Genomic DNA, 18,326 nt, shown 5'->3' with positions numbered 1-18,326 from the left:
ATTTGATGTGTGTGGTTTTTTTATTTATTTAATTTATTCATGTATAAATTATTGTCCAGACCGCTGCTGCAGTATTATATATATATATATCCTCCTGGGACCCATGCATAGACGTTTGTCCTCAGTAGAGGACATCATATTTTAGTGAATTTCTCTGAGACCGTACATGCCACAGTTTGTCCTGTACAGAGCACATTCAGGGCTTTTCAGAGATCTCAAATGTTTGGAGGTTTGATCATAAACACTCCCTCTCCTTGATCTTTAAATATGACCGATATTGACAGAATGATCAAATTTAGCACTCTTAGGGAAATATGGTAATGTTATGTAATTATTTAAATCTGACTAATTTTCAAATTGTTTGTCGTAAATAAACACCTCAGAAAAATGTGATGGGGTTTCAAATCGGAATATGACTTTTTGTTATGAAACAGGGCGTGATTTTCATGCATGTTTTCTGAAGAGGACACCAGGACAAACATGTTAATCAGGCATTTTTGGGAAACACAAGTCAATAGGGAAAGAAATTATAGATCAATATTCCTATGAAATATGAGATATTCTTATGAAAACGTTGCCAGGTTATTACTCCCATTATTACACTTATGGTTTGCCCCAAGAACACATTAATATGCAAATTAGATGCAATGTATGGATACATTGTATAGAATGGGAATACCAATTTATGGATATTTTACGCACATATTCCATAAAGTACAAAAGTATATCAAATCATTCTGTTATATCTTTCATAACATAGTTGAGAAACATCTTTGTACAAAGTTTGACTAAGAATAGCCTGAAACCTAAAAACTGACTGGTGGATGAAAAAAATCATTGTTTTTGCCTATACATTATTATTTTTTTAATAACTTAGTCCTGGCGTCCTCTACAAAGGACATAGAATAAAATATGAATAAAATATATTTTTTCAAAAATGTTTTTTTCTCCATTTGTTTCTTATGCTCTTACGCGCTGACAATCGTAGTCTGCACTCTGCAGCGGTTTTCCGTTTGTAGGTCAGATACAATTAGATAATTTATTTAAACGACTAAGCTTCTTATTACATAAAGGTACCAGATAAGACAAATATTCTGATCCATGTATGATTAGAAACAGTTGGTGGCGGTATGTGCCTATGGTGCGGAATACGCCAAAAACATTCCAAAGAAGAAGAAGAAGAAGACAAATATTCTGAATTTTGAATGCGATGCCCCCCGGAGGATGACCGGTGTCCTAAAGAAGGCGATGCGGAACGTTTGTTGCTGCCGCATGTTTCCCGTTCGGAGCGTGTTGCGTGTAGCGCACTTCTTCTCCTCATGTGTTTACTTCTACGGACCAGACTCTTCTAAACTCATAAACGATGGAAAACTTTAGCGATGGAAAATGGGAGAGTTTGCCCCTGAAATTACATGACAGCATATTACAGACTCTTAAAGAGCTGAAATTTACATATATGACTCCTGTTCAGGTATTAGTATTCAGACTGGCTGTACTCGCATGTTTCTAATAATATTATTTGCATTGTATTAACTATTTTTTTCTCGATTTCAGTCTGCCTGCATCCCTCTTTTTATGAGTAATAAAGATGTGGCTGCTGAAGCCGTGAGTATTTGACTATATGTTTATTTTTATCAACGCGACAGCCGTCTGAGAATATTTCATATGTGCATTTTGCAAATGCTAATTGTTTTGATGTTTTTGAAAGAAGTCTCTTGTGCTCATCAGAGCTGCATACGTTTGATCAAAAATACAGTAAAAACAGTGAAATGTGGTTACAATTTAAAATAACTGTTTTCAATTTGAGTACGTTAAATTATAATTTATTTCTGTGATCAAAGCTGTATTTTCAGCATCATTACTCCAGTCTTCAGTGTCACGTGATCTTCAGAAATCATTCTAATATGCTGATTTGCTGCTCAAGAAACATTTCTAATTATTATCCATATTGCAAAAAGTTTTTGCTGCCTCATATTTGTCAAAACCGTGATACACTACCGTTCAAAAATTTGACTTCTTTCAAAAACATAAAAAAATCTGAATTATTCCAAAGTTCGTGTATCATAATATTTAATGTCATTTCAGGTGACCGGCAGTGGGAAAACCCTGGCATTTGTGATTCCTGCATTAGAAATTCTCTTAAAGCGAGAAGAGAAGTTAAAAAAGATGCAGGTTTGTATTGGGTCTTCTTTTTCATCAGATGCTTGCATTCCATCAGTGTAATTCATTTCTATTGTAATGTGTTGTCAGGTCGGTGCATTGATCATAACACCCACCCGTGAACTGGCACTGCAGATCAGCGAGGTGATGGGACGATTTCTGCAAGGATTTCCTCAGTTTAGGTGAGATTAAAACATTTTCTGTACCGTCTGATGGTCTTAGCCTGTACATTTGACAAATTATGTGTCTGAATTTAGGCAGATTCTTTTAATTGGTGGAAGCAACCCTATTGAGGACGTAGAGAAGTTTAAGACTCAGGGGTGAGTATATGGACTGCTCTTTTCTTAAACTAACTCTGGAATAATATAAGCATATACAATGTTATGTGCACTTCGTAGAGCTAATATCATAATTGCGACCCCTGGGCGATTGGAGGACATGTTCAGGAGGAAGGCCGATGGGCTTGATTTGGCCACTGCTGTGAAGTCTCTGGACGTTCTTGTCCTGGATGAGGCAGACAGATTGCTGGACATGGGCTTTGAAGCCAGGTAATGATCTCAAATCATCAGCCTGTCAAATAACTGTCAGAAAACATCCAAAATAGTAGGCAATAAAACACTTAATTTTACATTGCTTAGCAGCTTAACCACACTTTCTGTTGAGTCTGCATCACTTTTGTTATAATATGCATTGGGTGTTTTAACATGCATAATTAGCATATTCACACATGAAATAACTCTCTCTGTAGCCTATATAGGCATCTAGTGGTTATACCATGGTTTTAGATAGCAATAATCTGCCTCCATTCATTTTAAATATATTTGCTCTGTTTTTAATTTAAATACTGCATTGTATTTTTAATATTTGTTTAATTTAATAAAGAAATAAATATAGAGGTGCAAATTGTTTACTATGTTGAAATCCCCTCAAAATGTAAAATATTACAGAAAAATTATTATTGACCTAAAATATAGTACATTAAAGGAATAGTTCACCCAAATATGAAAACTTGCTGAAAATGTCCTCACCCTCAGGCCATCCAAGATGTAGATGAGTTTGTTTCTTCATCAGATTTGGAGAAATGTAGCATTGCATCACTTGCTCAGCAATGGATGCTCTGCAGTGAATGGGTGCCGTCAGAATGAGAGTCCAAACAGCTGATAAAAACATCACAATAATCCACAAGTAATCCACACCACTCCAGTCCATCAGTTAATGTTTTGTGAAGCCAAAAGCTGCGTGTTTGTAAGAAACAAATCCATTGTTAAAGCGTTTTAACTTCATACTGTTAATTTGAGCTAAAATCCATAATCCATAATAATGCTTCCTCCAGTGAAAAAGTCCAACTCTCACATCAAAATCCACCCACATATTTGTTTTGACTTTTATATGGTGCTTGATCTTTGCAGATTTCTCGCCTGATTCACAACTTTTTCACTGGAGAAAGAAGTATTATGGTTTATGGACTCGTATTTTAGTCTGAAGCAATGGCTTGAAGTTAAAAAGCCTTAATGATGGATTTGTTTCTTACAAACATGCAGCTTTTGACTTCAGAAAACATTAACTGATGGACTGGAGTGGTGTGGATTATTGTGATGTTTTTATCAGCTGTTTGGACTCTCATTCTGACGGCACCCATTCACTGCAGAGGACCGCCAGGATCACAAGGGTGACCCCAAAGTTAAGAATAACAGCGGGTTAAGGAGCTAATGAAGCTTTTTTTCTTCGCCTCCACAGTTTAAACACTATTCTGGGGTATTTACCCAAGCAGCGGCGTACAGGGCTTTTCTCCGCCACACAGACGCAAGAGCTGGAGAAGCTGGTGAGGGCTGGTCTGCGCAACCCTGTGCGAATCACAGTGAAGGAGAAAGGTGTGGCGGCCTCGAGCGTGCAGAAAACACCAGCCAGACTCAGCAATTATTACGCAGTGAGTCATCTAGAGCCGCCTGAAACCAGCAGGGACTCATTCACTGATGCACATGCATGCATTTTCATGAAGCGTTTCAGAAATTATAGCTGCTCTGTTAATTATGACATGAAATCAGTACTGACTGCGTTTACACCTTTAATTCACATTCCACCTCTCATTATGAACAAGTTGGGTTGGCAGTATTAGCTTGTCTGAACTAATTCCCAATATTTGGGGGGAGTTATTTATGTGAACATTTTATTTATGATGTGCAGATATGTCGGGCAGAGGAGAAGTTCAACGCTTTGGTGGCGTTTCTCAGACAGCACAAACATGAGAAGCAGCTTGTGTTCTTCAGGTTTGTTAGACTGATTTTGCCACAATAAGTTTGGAATCATTAGGATTCTTTTGAAATAAGTCTCACTAAGGCTGCATTTATTTGATCAAAATACAGTATAAATAGTTATATTGTGAAATATTATTACAATTTTAAAATAAGTGTTTTCTATTCGACTATATTGTAAAATGTAATTTATTCCTGTGATGTAAAGCTGAATTTTCAGCATCATTACTCCAGTCTTCAGTGTCACATGATCCATCAGAAATCATTTTTTATTATTATTAGTGTTGAAAACAGTTTTTACTACTTAATATTTGTGTGGAAACAGTGATGAATTTTTTTCAGAATTTTTTGATGATTAGAAAATTCAAAAGAACAGCTTTTTCTTTTTTTCTTTTGTAACATTATAAATATTCTTTTTTTGGTTGTCTTTCACTTTTGACCAATTTAATGCATACTTGCTGAATAAAAGCATTTTTTTTTTTCTTTAAAGACTGACTTACCCCAAACTTTTGAATGGCAGTTTATCATTTTTTTAATAATTGATAATAATCAGAAATGTTTCTTGAGCAGCAAATCGGTGTATTAGAAGGATTTCTGAAGGATCATGTGACACTGAAGACTGGGGTAATGATGCTGAAAAATAAATAGCATTTTACAATATATTCAAATGGAAAAGAGTTATTTTAAATTGTAATATTTCACAATATTACTTTTTTTTTACGGTTTCAGATACTCAAGTAAATATGTTTTTACTCTATCAAATAAAAGCCTTGGTGGGCATAAGAGGCTTCTTACAAAAACATAAAAATCGTAATTATGTCAATTTTGGTCAGTAGTGTAAATCTTTTTACACACTCATTAGTGTAAATAATATTGTTCTCTGTATCCGCAGCACCTGTGCCTGTGTGGAGTACTTCGGTAAAGCCCTGGAAGTCTTGATCAAGAATGTCAGCATCCACTGCATCCACGGGAAGATGAAACATAAACGAAACAAGATCTTTGCAGATTTCCGGGCGCTGAAGAGGTAATGTAGTGTGATGCTTTTCTAGCTATTTACAAAAAGGAAGTTAAAGATCAAGCATAAGAATAAATGCATTATGCATGTGTGCAGTGGGATTCTCGTGTGCACAGACGTCATGGCGAGAGGCATCGACATACCAGAAGTGAACTGGGTGCTTCAGTACGACCCACCAAGCAGTGCAAGGTAACCAGGACATTCATGAACACACTTGAGCTCAAAATCATGTACTTGTGAGTAGAGGTCGACCGATAGTGGATTTTGCCGATACCGATTAATAGTAAATGTTGAAATTAACACACTCTAACAAGGAACAATACTTACACCGCTTTTATCTGTGTATTTATTTTATTATTAATCTTAATGCTACAAATGGACTCATTTTAAAGTGTTACCATTTCATTTCAACTGTCATGCTTAAAGATGCACATCTTTAAATATATACACAAAGGCTATAGCATTAAAATTATATACATATGGATATTGTATGTATACTCTCACACTTCAACTGCTTCTATTCTTGAACACTTACCGATAACCGATAGTTCCAGCAATCAACTATCGGTGCCGATTAATCGGCAAAACCGATACATCGGTCGACCTCTACTTGTGAGTCTATACTACATTCACAAAGGCTTGGAGTAGTTTATTACATAATTTATTTTATGCTTTGATTAGTGCTTATAGAGTCAGCTGACATGCAGTTAGTGGTGTTACAGTGTCTAAGTCCTTCATCTCTATTAATATTACTCATACTTTATGAATCAAACAAACCCCTAACATTAAGTATTAAACTTCAGCATACATACTTGTTTGTATATTTATTTATTGTTTTTTTATAGATAAGGACAGTACAAAAAAGATAATTCCAGAATTCCAAAAGCTGATAAAATATGCATTGAGAGTATAGCATATGCTATGTAGATAAGCCCTACATTACTAATATAATATACCCACACATACATACCAAAAAAACTAACAAAAAAAAACACTGAATATCTATTTTAAGGTTACTCCTAACCCTGGCAACATATATAGACTGAAGAAATAAAATAATTTATTATATAGGCATATAACTCTGGTTTATTTTAAACCTGTGCTTAACCATAATTATAAAACGCTTCATGTCATGTACTGCTTTTATTTCAATCAGTAACATAGTAAAAACCAAAAATATTTCAATCTGTTTACATAGTAAAACATTATTCTAAGAATTAACACTTTGTTTTAATCAATGCATTTCAAAGCATTGTTGTTATTGTTAACTAAAACTATTAAAAATCATTTTTGGTAATTGAAATAAAGCTGAAATAAATAAAAATATAAATATTTGATGAAAAACTGAAACAATAAAAATGTTTAAATTCAAATGACTAAAACTGAAATAAAATAAATTAAAGTTATATAGAAATACTAAAGAAAAGCAAAAACTAAAATGACAAGCACATAACAAAATTACTAAAATGACATTGGAAATAAAAAATAAAAATAAAATCTAATTGAAAATATTAATAAATACTGTAATTGTGTATAAATAATATTGAATAATAATACTGTTTAAAGCTGACATATTATTTGCATATCTTGTGCATATATTGCTCATTTTTCTCATCAAATATAATACTCCTTCCATTAGTTCCTTTGTGCATCGGTGTGGACGAACTGCACGTATCGGAAACCAGGGCAATGCACTCGTCTTTCTTCTGCCAATGGAAGAGTCGTATGTAAATTTCTTGTCCATTAATCAAAAGGTAAGTCAGAGAGAAACTTCATTTCATATACAAACTATCAGACAGAGTATTATGGCATTTATAAATGGATCAAATAAAAATCATTTACATTCATGCATTTGGCAGATTCTTTAAAGCTACTTGAATTGCATTCAAGATATATATATATATACATTTTTTATTTTTAACCAGATTTTTGTGCTAATTCTAACTTGTTTGTGTAAAGTGCCTAATGCCATTCAGAAGTCAGAAAGAGCTTTATTGCCAAGTATGTTTACACACACAAGGACTTTGTCTTGGCGACAGGAGTTTCCACTGCAGAAGAAAGTACAGACATAGTGCGAACACACATAATAGTGCAGACATACTGTACATGGGAATTACAAAGTAGAGATGAAATATAACACTAATATAAGAAAAATTGAAAATTCAATAATTCAATATAATACAGAAGTAATAATATAGAGAAAAACATGTACAGATATGTTATTTACAAGTGTACAGTTTATGTATATTACAAATGTACAATTTTCAGATGCCATGTATAAATGTGTCGGTTAAAATCGACAATGTATATAGTTATGAACGTTTTTAATTGTTCAGGCTGAATATAGCCTGCGGGAAAAAACTGTAGTCGTAAGGTCAGTAGTCGTTAAGTCCAGTGTTTTGGGGTTTTTTGGGGACGGGAATGATAGTGGAGTGTTTGAAGCAGGAGGGGACCACACACTACTCCAGTGATGTGTTGAAGATCTGTGTGAAGATGGGGGCCAGTTGGTCAGCGCAGACTTTTGAACAGGCAGGTGAAACACCATCTGGGCCTGAAGCTTTCCTAGTCTTCTGCTTTCTGAAGACGCAGTTCATGTCCTGTACACAGACCTTTAGCGCAGATAGAATGGTAGGTAAGGGAGGGAGGGGGGTAGGGGTATGTGTGAAGCGCAGATCAGTCAGGGATGATCCTCACAGAAACTGTGGGGGTGATGTCTTGTACTTGGTGAGGTTCCACAGACCAGACTTCCCAGTAAACCACGGTTTATCATTATTAAATGATAAGAATGTCCTGGTAGGGATGCACATATCCTCACAGAAACTGATATATGAAGTTACAGTCTCTGTGAGCTCGTCCAGATCGGTGGCTGCAGCTTCAAAAACACTCCAATCGGTGCAGTCGAAGCAGGCTTGTAAATCCCGCTCTGCTTCATTTGTCCATCTTTTAACAGTCCTTAAAACCGATTTAGCTGATCTCAGCTTCTGCCTGTAGGTCAGTATAAGATGAACCAGTCAGTGATCAGAGAGTCCTAAAGCTGCTCTTGGGACAGAGTGATATGCATCCTTTATTGTGGTGAAACAGTGATCCAATATATTACTGTCTCTGGTGGGACATGTAACGTGCTGTCTGTATTTTGGCAGTTCACGGGAATGATTTGCATTGTTAAAATCTCCAAGAATGATTAAAAGAGAGTCCGGGTACCTTTGCTTCATTTCAGTTATTCGTTCAGGCGTCCGGAGGAATGCATGAAGTGCAGATGAAGTGCGTTTTTCGGAATGGCTTCACTCAGCCAGGTTTCAGTGAAGCACAGTGCAGCAGAGTTTAAAAAGTCCTTGTTGATGCGGGTGAAGAGAAAGAAAAATATTCTCTGCGATGTGTTGCTTAATGCTAAGGAGCTTATCTCTGGTAAAACCTATAGAAGAAGAATGACTAAACACAGAACTAACAAACAAAAACAGCAGAAGAATTGTGGAGCTCAGCGCCATGGCTGCCATTCGTGTCGCCGTCTTGATTGAAAAAAAAATATGTTGCATTCTCTATTTTTATTTTTTATGTATTTGAGTTTAAGGTGGTAAAATAGTGTTTGTGCTTGTTTTCCCCACAGTGTCCTCTTCAGCCATATCCACCAGTGAAAGATGTGGTTGATGTTCTGCCTAAACTGAAGGCGATGGCTTTAGGTGACAGAGCGATGTTTGAGAAGGGCATGAAAGCCTTTGTGTCGTGTGTGCAGGCGTACGCCAAACACGAGTGTAGTCTGATATTTCGCATTAAAGGTGAGCGACTTCACTTTAAACCTTTCGTAAGATGCATAAAGATAATTCACCGGATTAAAATTATTCATACCTTGTACAGACCTGGATTTTGCTGCTCTGGCCCGTGGCTTTGGTCTCATCCGTTTGCCCAAAATGCCTGAACTGAGAGGAAAGACATTCCCGGACTTCAAACAGGAGGCCATCGACACAGACTCCATCCGGTTTAAAGATAAAAACAGGGAAAAACAGAGACAAAAATGGCTGGCGGAGCAGAAAGAAAAAGAGATGCCATTGAAGAAGAACTTCATTAAGAACAAAGCCTGGTCCAAGCAGAAGATCAAGAAGGATAAAAAGAAAAAGAAAGCTGCCAAAAGAAAACTGGATGAGGTATGTTAGTCTTTTTTTGTGTTAAAGAAATAGTTCACCCAAAAATTTAAATATACTTAAAATGTACTTGGCGTCAAACCATCCAAGATTAGGATGAGTTTGTTTCTTCATCAGATTTGGAGAAATGTAGCATTGCATCACTTGCTCAGCAGGGTGCCGTCATGAATGAGAGTCCAAACAGCTGATAAACACATCACAATAATCCACACCCCTCCAGTCCATCAGTTAATGTCTTGTGAAGAGAAAAGCTGTGTTTGTAAGAAACAAATCCATCAAGACGTTTTTAACTTTAAACCATTATTTACGGCCAAAATATGAGCCCATAATCCACAATAAACTTTTCCTCTTATGAAAAAGTCCATCCCCTGTTGTCATCTCGCATCAAAATCCACGGACATATTTGTTTTGGACTGTTTTTACTCGTTTGGTGAACAAGTGATGGAATGCTACATTTCTCCAAATCTGATGAAGAAACAAATTAATTTACATCTTGGATGACCTGAGGGTGAGTAAATTTTCTGAATTGTTTTTGGGTGAACTATTCCTTTAAAATCCAAAAAATCCCAGTTTGCATATTTTTACTAAATATAAAAAGTACACGTATAACCATAGAAAACCCTATAAACAGCTCTAAATGAAGTGAATAGGCTTCTCTATAAAGTCTCAATGCTATATTTGTGTGGTTACAGGAATCAGATGTTGATGACGAAGACTTAAACGAGCTTTTAAATGACACGCGTCTGCTGAAGAAACTCAAGAAAGGAAAGATCAGTGAAGAGGACTTTGACAAGCATTTGAGTTCAGCGGGCAGCTCACATCCCAAACGAGCAGAAGTGGACCGTTCTGAAGGAGACGGAGAATGAGCTGTCATTTCTGAGACTGTATGCACCTAAATTGACTGTCATTTGACTTAAATATGCAATTATGCTGTATCAGCAGTGTCAAAGACCATTTTATGCCACTGAATATATAATCATAATGTAACAGCATAATAATGCAAGACGGCCTACACAATACCATAGTACTTTTTTTTTTTTTTTTTTTTAACAAAAACATGATCGTACCACTGCACTTCTTTTTTGTATGCAAGAAAAAGCAGGGATGTGTCTTCTACAGTGACACTGAATGACACACATGACTCCAGGCTCCTGTTTAAAGTCTTTCCGGTGTGCTCGCTCTGCGCATGCGCACTAATTAATCCTGCTCAACTCCATCATGGCGGCGAGGGGCCATGTGCAAGACCCCAACGACAGAAGACTGCGACCCATTTACGGTAAGATTCACATCGCAGTCCTGAGCTTACACAGACTTATCGGGTCTGACTAGTGCTGTACGACCGGCCTGTGCGTTATTGAGTTTATTAAAGGGCTGCAGGAGCTGTGGAGAGCCGGTGAGGCCTGTGGAGCTGAAGCCGCGGTGTCGGTTCGGCTGCGGCGCCTGATGACAGTGCGTCCTTACGCGGTCACACTCTGACGTTTCAATCGGTAGAGTAAAGCCTGTTTATAGCCCATCTAAACACTGAAATACTGTTTAAATATCCAGAGATCAGTGTCAATGTCATTTGATCAACCGGTTCATTACATGTGTGAGATGTCAAAGAGATTAACAGACTCTGTATGAGCCATTTGTGCTTTAATTTTTCGTATTTTCTATGGGTTGTTATGTGTATAGAGTCTCAGACAGATGCTTTACATGCTTAATGATTTATTAATGCTGTAATAGCATGAGTAGTTACATTATAGATGCATAAAGCTGAGCTTTGTGGCTAAATGATCTGAAGGTAGACCTGCTTGTCTTCCAGAGATTATTTGTAAGCCTCTTTGTTTATGTCATTATGAACTATTGCGTTTTAATTTGGGAAATTTTCTCCAAAGCTGTGCAGAAATGCCCTATAAGTGGCTTTAAATGCCTGAACTCTTAAACTTAATTGGTCTTAATGCATAGCCTTGTGGATAGCATAGCTTTGATTTAAGTTTATTTAATATTGTATTTTTTGTTTCATTTGTTTCTTTTTTCATTTTGTTCCTTGCTGTTTTGTGAAAGACACCACTGTTGAACTTGGTCAAGACTAAACAAGTTGCACACAGAAATCTAGTCTGTCTAACATTCACTTGCACTGGTTAGATAAATCAAAGGTAGATAAGAATAAATATAGATTAATTAATTAATATTTGAATCTATATTTGTTTATATATATTAATACAAAGAGTAGTATCTCCATGCATCTTTCTAATTAAAGATACATAATTTTATTGCATGATCTGCCTTATTGACTTTATAAAACGGTTAATTTACTGCAGAAATATTTAATAAAATTTATTTTAATACATTTTTATGCTATGCTATTCTGTTCAATTTAATTATTCAATAAATTGTATAATGTTCTAATCACACATAGAGTGCTGCTTTTTACCAGCAACCAGGACTAGAATTTATTATTGCAATTTTATAAATTGATTTTTAAATATAATTGCAGGTTCTTGAGTTCAGACTGTACATATTTGTGCACGAAATTGCATTGATTCAAACAGCATATTTGATAATATTATGTTTTTCATTCAATCAATGACTCGCTATTGTTCTACTACACTAGAGATGCTGCTCTGTGCAGGTGAGGTTTATAATGATTAATAGATCAAATATGACCTTTATTCTAGTGCTTTGTGCAGTCTTGCCATTCTGTTGTGTGAAATTGATCTGTATTTGTGTGGGTGATTGATTAGAAATGTAACAGTTGTAAGGAAGGATGCATTAATGTACAGAAACATGGAAGTGTTTTCATGTAGAAAGTCCAAATCTACAATCTGACCTGGTTAATTTTGGCATCCAGCTGTTGTCAGACATGGTCCTGTGTTCTTTTAACAGAGACTCATGGGAGGGGAGGGGGTTCTTGCACTCCGAATCACATCGAGCAGCCGGTGAGAGAACGTTCTCACAGTCAGGGGTCTGTGTGAGTGATGCAGTGCAGTCCTCACTTGTGGCTTAGCATGACTGGATGTACAAGTTACTCATAATTAGTGGTCGACCGATATTGGTTTTTTGACAGCCGATGCCGATATCCTGTAAAGCAGGAGGGCCGAAAGCCGATATCATTTTTCTTTTATTATTATTAATTTTTAAGAAATTTGAAATCATTTGACAATGGATTAAAAAATAAATGTGTAAAATAAACATACTTATACTTTAGATGACAAAGTATTTTTCACAAATAAATAAATATTTAATAAAAATATAATTAAAAAGGAAGTAAACACAACAGGGCACTCAGTATTCTGGGAAGTTTGTGTGCATTGGGAATCATATTTTTCAAATAAAGCAAGGGTGTAACTAGGGGTGTGCGATATATATCGTGACGGCAAACGTGAAAGTATTACAATGTTTGCCTTTCTATTACTAATAATATAAAAGCAATCGTTATAATACTTTCTGTATACATTAATTTCTTTGTTTAACCGTTCTATCGGATTATTAGACAGACTTCTATCCGTATTAGACAGAACTGTTAAAAACGACAGTAAACAAGAGGGAGAATGTGAGCTCTCAGCGCCGCTCTCAGCGCCGTCAAAATAAAAGTTCCACCTTGAACACATCGGCCAAACAGAAAAACTTATCGGCCAATGCCGATATTTGAAAAATGCCAAATATCGGCCGATATATCGGTCGATCACTACTCATAATACCTCATTTGAAGGGGTCATATTTCTCATTTTTGTAGCATTTTCTCCACTTATAATGTAACTTTAGGTTTTCTTGTGCCATTAAATTTCTCATGACCATCTCTGAGGTAAAGAAGCTGATTAAAGGCGTAGTTCAGTTAGTTTCTGTCATCATTTACATCACCTTCATGAACTCAAAAAAGATTCCAAAATGTGAATTCAAAAAAAGCTTTGTAACTGCATGCATACTTTAAATTATAATTAGCAGGTATTGGTCTAGTGAAGTTTGACTTGCTGATTAGTAGCAGTGACTGGTTTATCAGTCTTAATTCACACTTTAATGATGGAAACACATGGTTGTTCTCTTTGGTAATCGTCAAAAATGTTATTAACTTCCACATCAGTGCTGTTTTGTTGTATTGAACATGTTTTTCTCCTCTAGATTACCTGGACAATGGCAATAACAAGATGGCAATCCAGCAGGCTGACAAACTGCTGAAGAAGCACAAAGATCTTCACTGCGCAAAGGTGTTTGTTTATATATATATATATATATATATAAATTTTTTTTTTCAGAACCCCATGTGGCTAAATGATCTGAATCATATTAATAGCAAACACTAGGGCTGAACTTTGGGGGGAAATGTAATTTGGATTTTTTTTTTTCTTCAAAAAATTATTTTATTTTATTTTATTTCATAATTAATTATTTATATTAATATAAAAAAATGATGTAAAATATAAAAAATATAAATGTCACTGTGAAATAAAAAAATCAAGTATTTAAGAAAAATAATATTGTAATAGTAATTTTACAGTACATCTGTAAAATTACAATACTTATGGCTGTCTTAATTTCTTTATTTTCAAAAACGAGGTGATACTAAATGTGTATGTTGAGAAAACGAAAGCATTTTTTGACCTTGCATGCATGTAAACCTATTGTAGGAGACTCCCAAAACAATATTAGGAACCTTAAAAATGGCATAATGGGGGCACTTTAAGAAAGAAAAAAACATCATGAATTTGACCTGCTAGATTGGTAAATTAGCTCCAGACACATTTATCGTATGCTCTGCTCTTGTTTGGCAGGTCTTGAAGGCGATCGGTCTGCAGCGCACAGCAAAACAGGATGAAGCCTTCACACTGGCGCAGGAAGTGGCCGTTCTCGAACCCACAGACGACAACTCCCTGCAGGCACTGACCATCCTCTACAGAGAAATGCACCGGCGTGAGTGTTAAAACAACAGACGCAGAACCTCTTCCTAACAAACTATGAATGTCATTTTTCTGTCCTCACAACAATCAGAGCATGTTTGGTTTTAATATACAAAGCTAATTGACATGGACCACAAACTCAGAAACTCAAATTTTGTGCATTTTGCTCTTTCTTTCTACAGCCGAGTTAGTGACCAAGCTTTATGAAGCTGCAGTCCGGAAAGTCCCAACGAGCGAGGAGTACCACTCTCACCTCTTCATGGCCTACGCCCGGGTCGGAGAGTACAAGAAAATGCAACAGGTTTTGTTTGTATCCGCTCTTATTTCATCAGTCATAACATCCTGTTTGAAAAATGAATTAGGGCTGAAGGATATGGGGAAAAATCGAATTGTGATTTTTCTGATAAAAATTGTGATTTGAAATGCAGTTAAAAAAAATCTCCAGGTTTGCTGTGGTTGTTTGTAGGGCTGCAAAATTCAGCAAAATTTGAGATTATATATCAATATCACTGTAATAATAATAAGAGCAGTAGTAATAATAATAATAAAAATAATAATAAAATCATTATTATTATTATTATTATTAATAATAATAATAATATTATTATTTAAAAAATCTACAAAATAAGAATATAATAAGAAATATTACTATTTATTATTCACTTTCAAATCTAGAATTTAAAAAGTGGTATATAATAACAACTACGATAATAATAATAATTATTTTATTTTCGAGTACTAATATTTATGGCTGTCTTAATTTCTGCGTTTTCAAACATTAAACCATTGAGATTTATTTTGGCAGAAAATATTATTTAAAAAATCTACAAAATAAGAATATAATAAGAAATATTACTATTTATTATTCACTTTCAAATCTAGAATTTAAAAAGTGGTATATAATAACAACTACGATAATAATAATAATAATTTTATTTTCCAGTACTAATATTTATGGCTGTCTTAATTTCTGCGTTTTCAAACATTAAACCATTGAGATTTATTTTGGCAGAAAACCACAGGGAGCCATTATTATTTATTTATTTTATTATTTTTTTATTGCAGAAATATATTAAAAAAAAAGAAATAGTACGATTTATTATTCACTGCAATATAAAAAGTCTAGTATTTAAAATAATGTTATGTAATATTTATTTTATTTTCCAGTACTTATTTTTATGGCTTTCTTAATTGATAGATTTTCAAACAGTAAAGCATTGAGTTTTTTCTTTTTATTTTGGTGGAAAAGCACACAGAGCATTTATTATTATTAATATTATTATTACAAAAATATTAAACAAAATAAATATTAAATCCACTGTAAAGTATAATTATATCTAGTATTTATGGAAAAAAAATTATGTAATTATAATTATTTTATTTTTAAGTACTAATATTTTTTGCTTTCATCATTTCTGCATTTGCAAACGTGAAACCATCAAGCTTTTATTTTGCCGGTAAACCACAGGCCCTTAAAGCTTCTCTTTTGTTGACAACAGCCGCTTTATAAGCGCATTTCAATTTTAGGAAGTTGGTTGTTCCCAAATGCACACCATAAACGACCTAAACTCCCAGCAGATGCAGAGATGAGCAGCATGTACTGTGAACCGAGCTGCTCTGAGACACTGAAAAAGCATGCAGCATGCAGCGCATATATTTATTCAGTTAAATCCCAGCCTTTGTGATTTGATAATTGCACTATGCCAGTGTTTCTCAACTGGTGGGTTGCAAGACTGTTCTGAGTGGGTCGCGGAGTGTACAGTTAAAGAAACATCAACAGCAAAAAAAGTAATTCTAAATGTTTTTCTGATGCGAGACTTTTATTTTGAAAGATGTGCGTGAAAGCTGTTGACACTTTTTTTTGCAGTTTAAGTATAGACTGCCTGAGAAAAACGTGCTGACCCGATTCAGTATGTGCGGTCAGATGAGATGTTGTCAGGCTTAATGTCAGTCTCATTATTCTATCGTTATTTTTGTAACTTGTTATGAAATAAAAAGTCTCTCACCTCAGAAAAATGAACTATCCTGTCCTGCCAGACGTTATACTGTGCTCGTAGCACGCACTCTTCAATTGCACGCGCAAATGCGGCGGCTGTATATCATTTCACTAAAGCGCAAAAGAAACTACGAGCATGCAATGTGTGAAATAAAAGTAAAGTACCAATAAATCACATAACTGGTACTTTGTGTGTTAGCTGGGAAGGATTTGCATGAAGGTATGATATTCATTCTATTCAGGAGCAGTTTTCATGTTTCATTAACAGTTCATGTTCATATTGTGTATTCACCATGGTAATTGTTGTTTCCATAACCCAAAAACGCCATGTTATTTTCACTTTGTGTTATTTTGTATATGTTTAAATGACTGTGGTGGCTCACCAACTTAATTGTTTTAACAAAAACTAGTTTGGGACTGCTATTTAATAACCTTGCCTTATAGGCTGTTTATTCATCGGTATTAGTCATATTCTTATAATGTATGTGTACATTAAGTAAAGGGGGACAGTACTTGTGTGTGTCAGCAATTTTTGTGAAAGAAATTTGCTTTTTTTTTTTTTCAATCAAACAAATGTCCCATGGCCAAACCAATTGAGAATCACTACACTATGCCATATCAAGTTTTTAGATTTAAAAGGGCTGTGTGATTAATCATGAACCTCCAACGCAAATATGTTTGTGTTGAAAGACTGACTTTTGTCTTTCTACACTTCTGACAGGCTGGAATGGCACTGTATAAAATTGTCCCCAAAAACCCATATTACTTTTGGTCGGTTATGAGCTTGGTGATGCAGGTACAGTGATGTTTTCTCGCTTACATAAACAATACATTTCAGAGATGAACCCATGCAGAACAAAATAAATCAACATCAGCAATGCAATGTAATGTGTTTCAGGCCATCTCAGCACAAGACGAGAAGCTCTCTCAGACCATGTTCCTGCCGCTGGCTGAGCGTATGGTGGAAAAAATGGTAAAGGAGGAGAAAATAGAGGCAGAAGCTGAGGTAGGACGGTGGTATCGATAATCTGCTTCTGATTTCAGCCATATGAAGTTTATGATGCATTTTCCATCGGCCGTTCCAGGTCCAGCTGTACTTCATGATCTTGGAGCGTTTGGGGAAATATGTGGAGGCACTGGAGGTGGTTCAGGGGCCACTTGGAGGTGAGGAGAAAACAATGTGTGTTCTTCAAAGGAATATTCTGGGTTATTTCCAGTTGAATGTCTTTGTGTTGCATGTGTGACGTGCTGCCAGTTACAGGTAAAAAAGAACAGCAATTACCAACTCATGGGGATTTGTCTCCATATAAAGAGCATGTTATTATGAAAGCTTGTGTCCAATACAGGATAAAAAAAATAAAAATGTGTAGGTAATTGTGACTTTTTCTCTCACAATTCTGACTTGTTTTTGAATTGCAAGATATAAACTCATAATTTGAGAGAGAGAAAGTCACAGTTACCTTTTTTATTTGATACATAAACTCGGAAGGAAAAAACGGTCTCTTACTCTATTTGGTATACTCTTTTTGGTATAAAGTAACCTGCGGTCAAATAACTGAATATACATTACCATTCAAAAATTTGTGGTCAATAATTTTTTTTTTTGCAAGACATTAATATTTTAATCAGCAGGGACATATTAAATTGATCAGATGTGACAGTAAAGACATTTATAATGTTACAAAAGATTTCTATTTCAAATAAATGCTGTTCTTTTGAACTTCCTGAAAAAATGTATCACTGTTTCCACAAAAATATTAATGTTCTCGGCATTGATAATAAGAAATGTTTCTTGAGCAGCAAATCAGCACATTAGAATTATTTCTGAAGGATCATATGACACTGAAGACTGCAGTAATGATGCTGAAAATTCAGCTTTGATCACAGGAA

The 18,326-nt window shown here is 35.2% G+C and overlaps 2 protein-coding genes across 4 annotated transcripts in view; both read left to right on the top strand.

The window, feature by feature from the left end:
• Positions 1-1,222: 1,222 nt before the first annotated feature.
• Positions 1,223-10,504, top strand: LOC107706765 (ATP-dependent RNA helicase DDX55). The gene is made up of 14 exons (XM_016510572.1): positions 1,223-1,471; positions 1,555-1,605; positions 2,086-2,172; positions 2,251-2,342; positions 2,418-2,480; positions 2,559-2,708; positions 3,898-4,087; positions 4,345-4,427; positions 5,305-5,436; positions 5,524-5,616; positions 7,067-7,181; positions 9,032-9,200; positions 9,280-9,566; positions 10,256-10,504. Exons 1-14 carry the CDS (start codon positions 1,364-1,366, stop codon positions 10,427-10,429), a joined length of 1,794 nt encoding a protein of 597 aa, XP_016366058.1. The 5' UTR covers positions 1,223-1,363; the 3' UTR covers positions 10,430-10,504.
• Positions 10,505-10,648: 144 nt separating this feature from the next.
• The window catches only part of LOC107706762 (N-alpha-acetyltransferase 25, NatB auxiliary subunit-like), a 48,595-nt gene continuing 40,917 nt past the window's right edge, over positions 10,649-18,326 (top strand). For 2 of the 3 annotated variants that reach the window (XR_001636180.1, XM_016510565.1), the window contains exons 1-7: positions 10,649-10,839; positions 13,665-13,750; positions 14,315-14,453; positions 14,623-14,741; positions 17,158-17,232; positions 17,335-17,442; positions 17,522-17,600. Coding sequence is in view for 2 of the 3 variants with exons in the window: in XM_016510565.1 (XP_016366051.1) it covers positions 10,782-10,839; positions 13,665-13,750; positions 14,315-14,453; positions 14,623-14,741; positions 17,158-17,232; positions 17,335-17,442; positions 17,522-17,600 (664 nt within the window). In the remaining variant the exon portion in view is untranslated. The other variant, XM_016510567.1, reaches the window with a different exon arrangement.

The sequence above is a fragment of the Sinocyclocheilus rhinocerous genome, unplaced genomic scaffold (genome assembly GCF_001515625.1).
Source record: "Sinocyclocheilus rhinocerous isolate Xijiao unplaced genomic scaffold, SAMN03320098_v1.1 scaffold864, whole genome shotgun sequence".
Taxonomy (NCBI): domain Eukaryota; kingdom Metazoa; phylum Chordata; class Actinopteri; order Cypriniformes; family Cyprinidae; genus Sinocyclocheilus; species Sinocyclocheilus rhinocerous.
The sequence above is the reverse complement of the archived record's forward strand: the minus strand, read 5'-3'. Positions and strand labels throughout refer to the sequence as shown.

Bases quoted from the DNA above. Each gene is read 5' to 3' on its own strand.
- LOC107706765 (XM_016510572.1), top strand. From the start codon at position 1,364: ATGGAAAACTTTAGCGATGGAAAATGGGAGAGTTTGCCCCTGAAATTA. The intron at 2,709-3,897 runs GTAATGATCTCA...TCGCCTCCACAG, and splicing joins GACATGGGCTTTGAAGCCAG to TTTAAACACTATTCTGGGGT. The intron at 4,428-5,304 runs GTTTGTTAGACT...CTGTATCCGCAG, and splicing joins AAGCAGCTTGTGTTCTTCAG to CACCTGTGCCTGTGTGGAGT.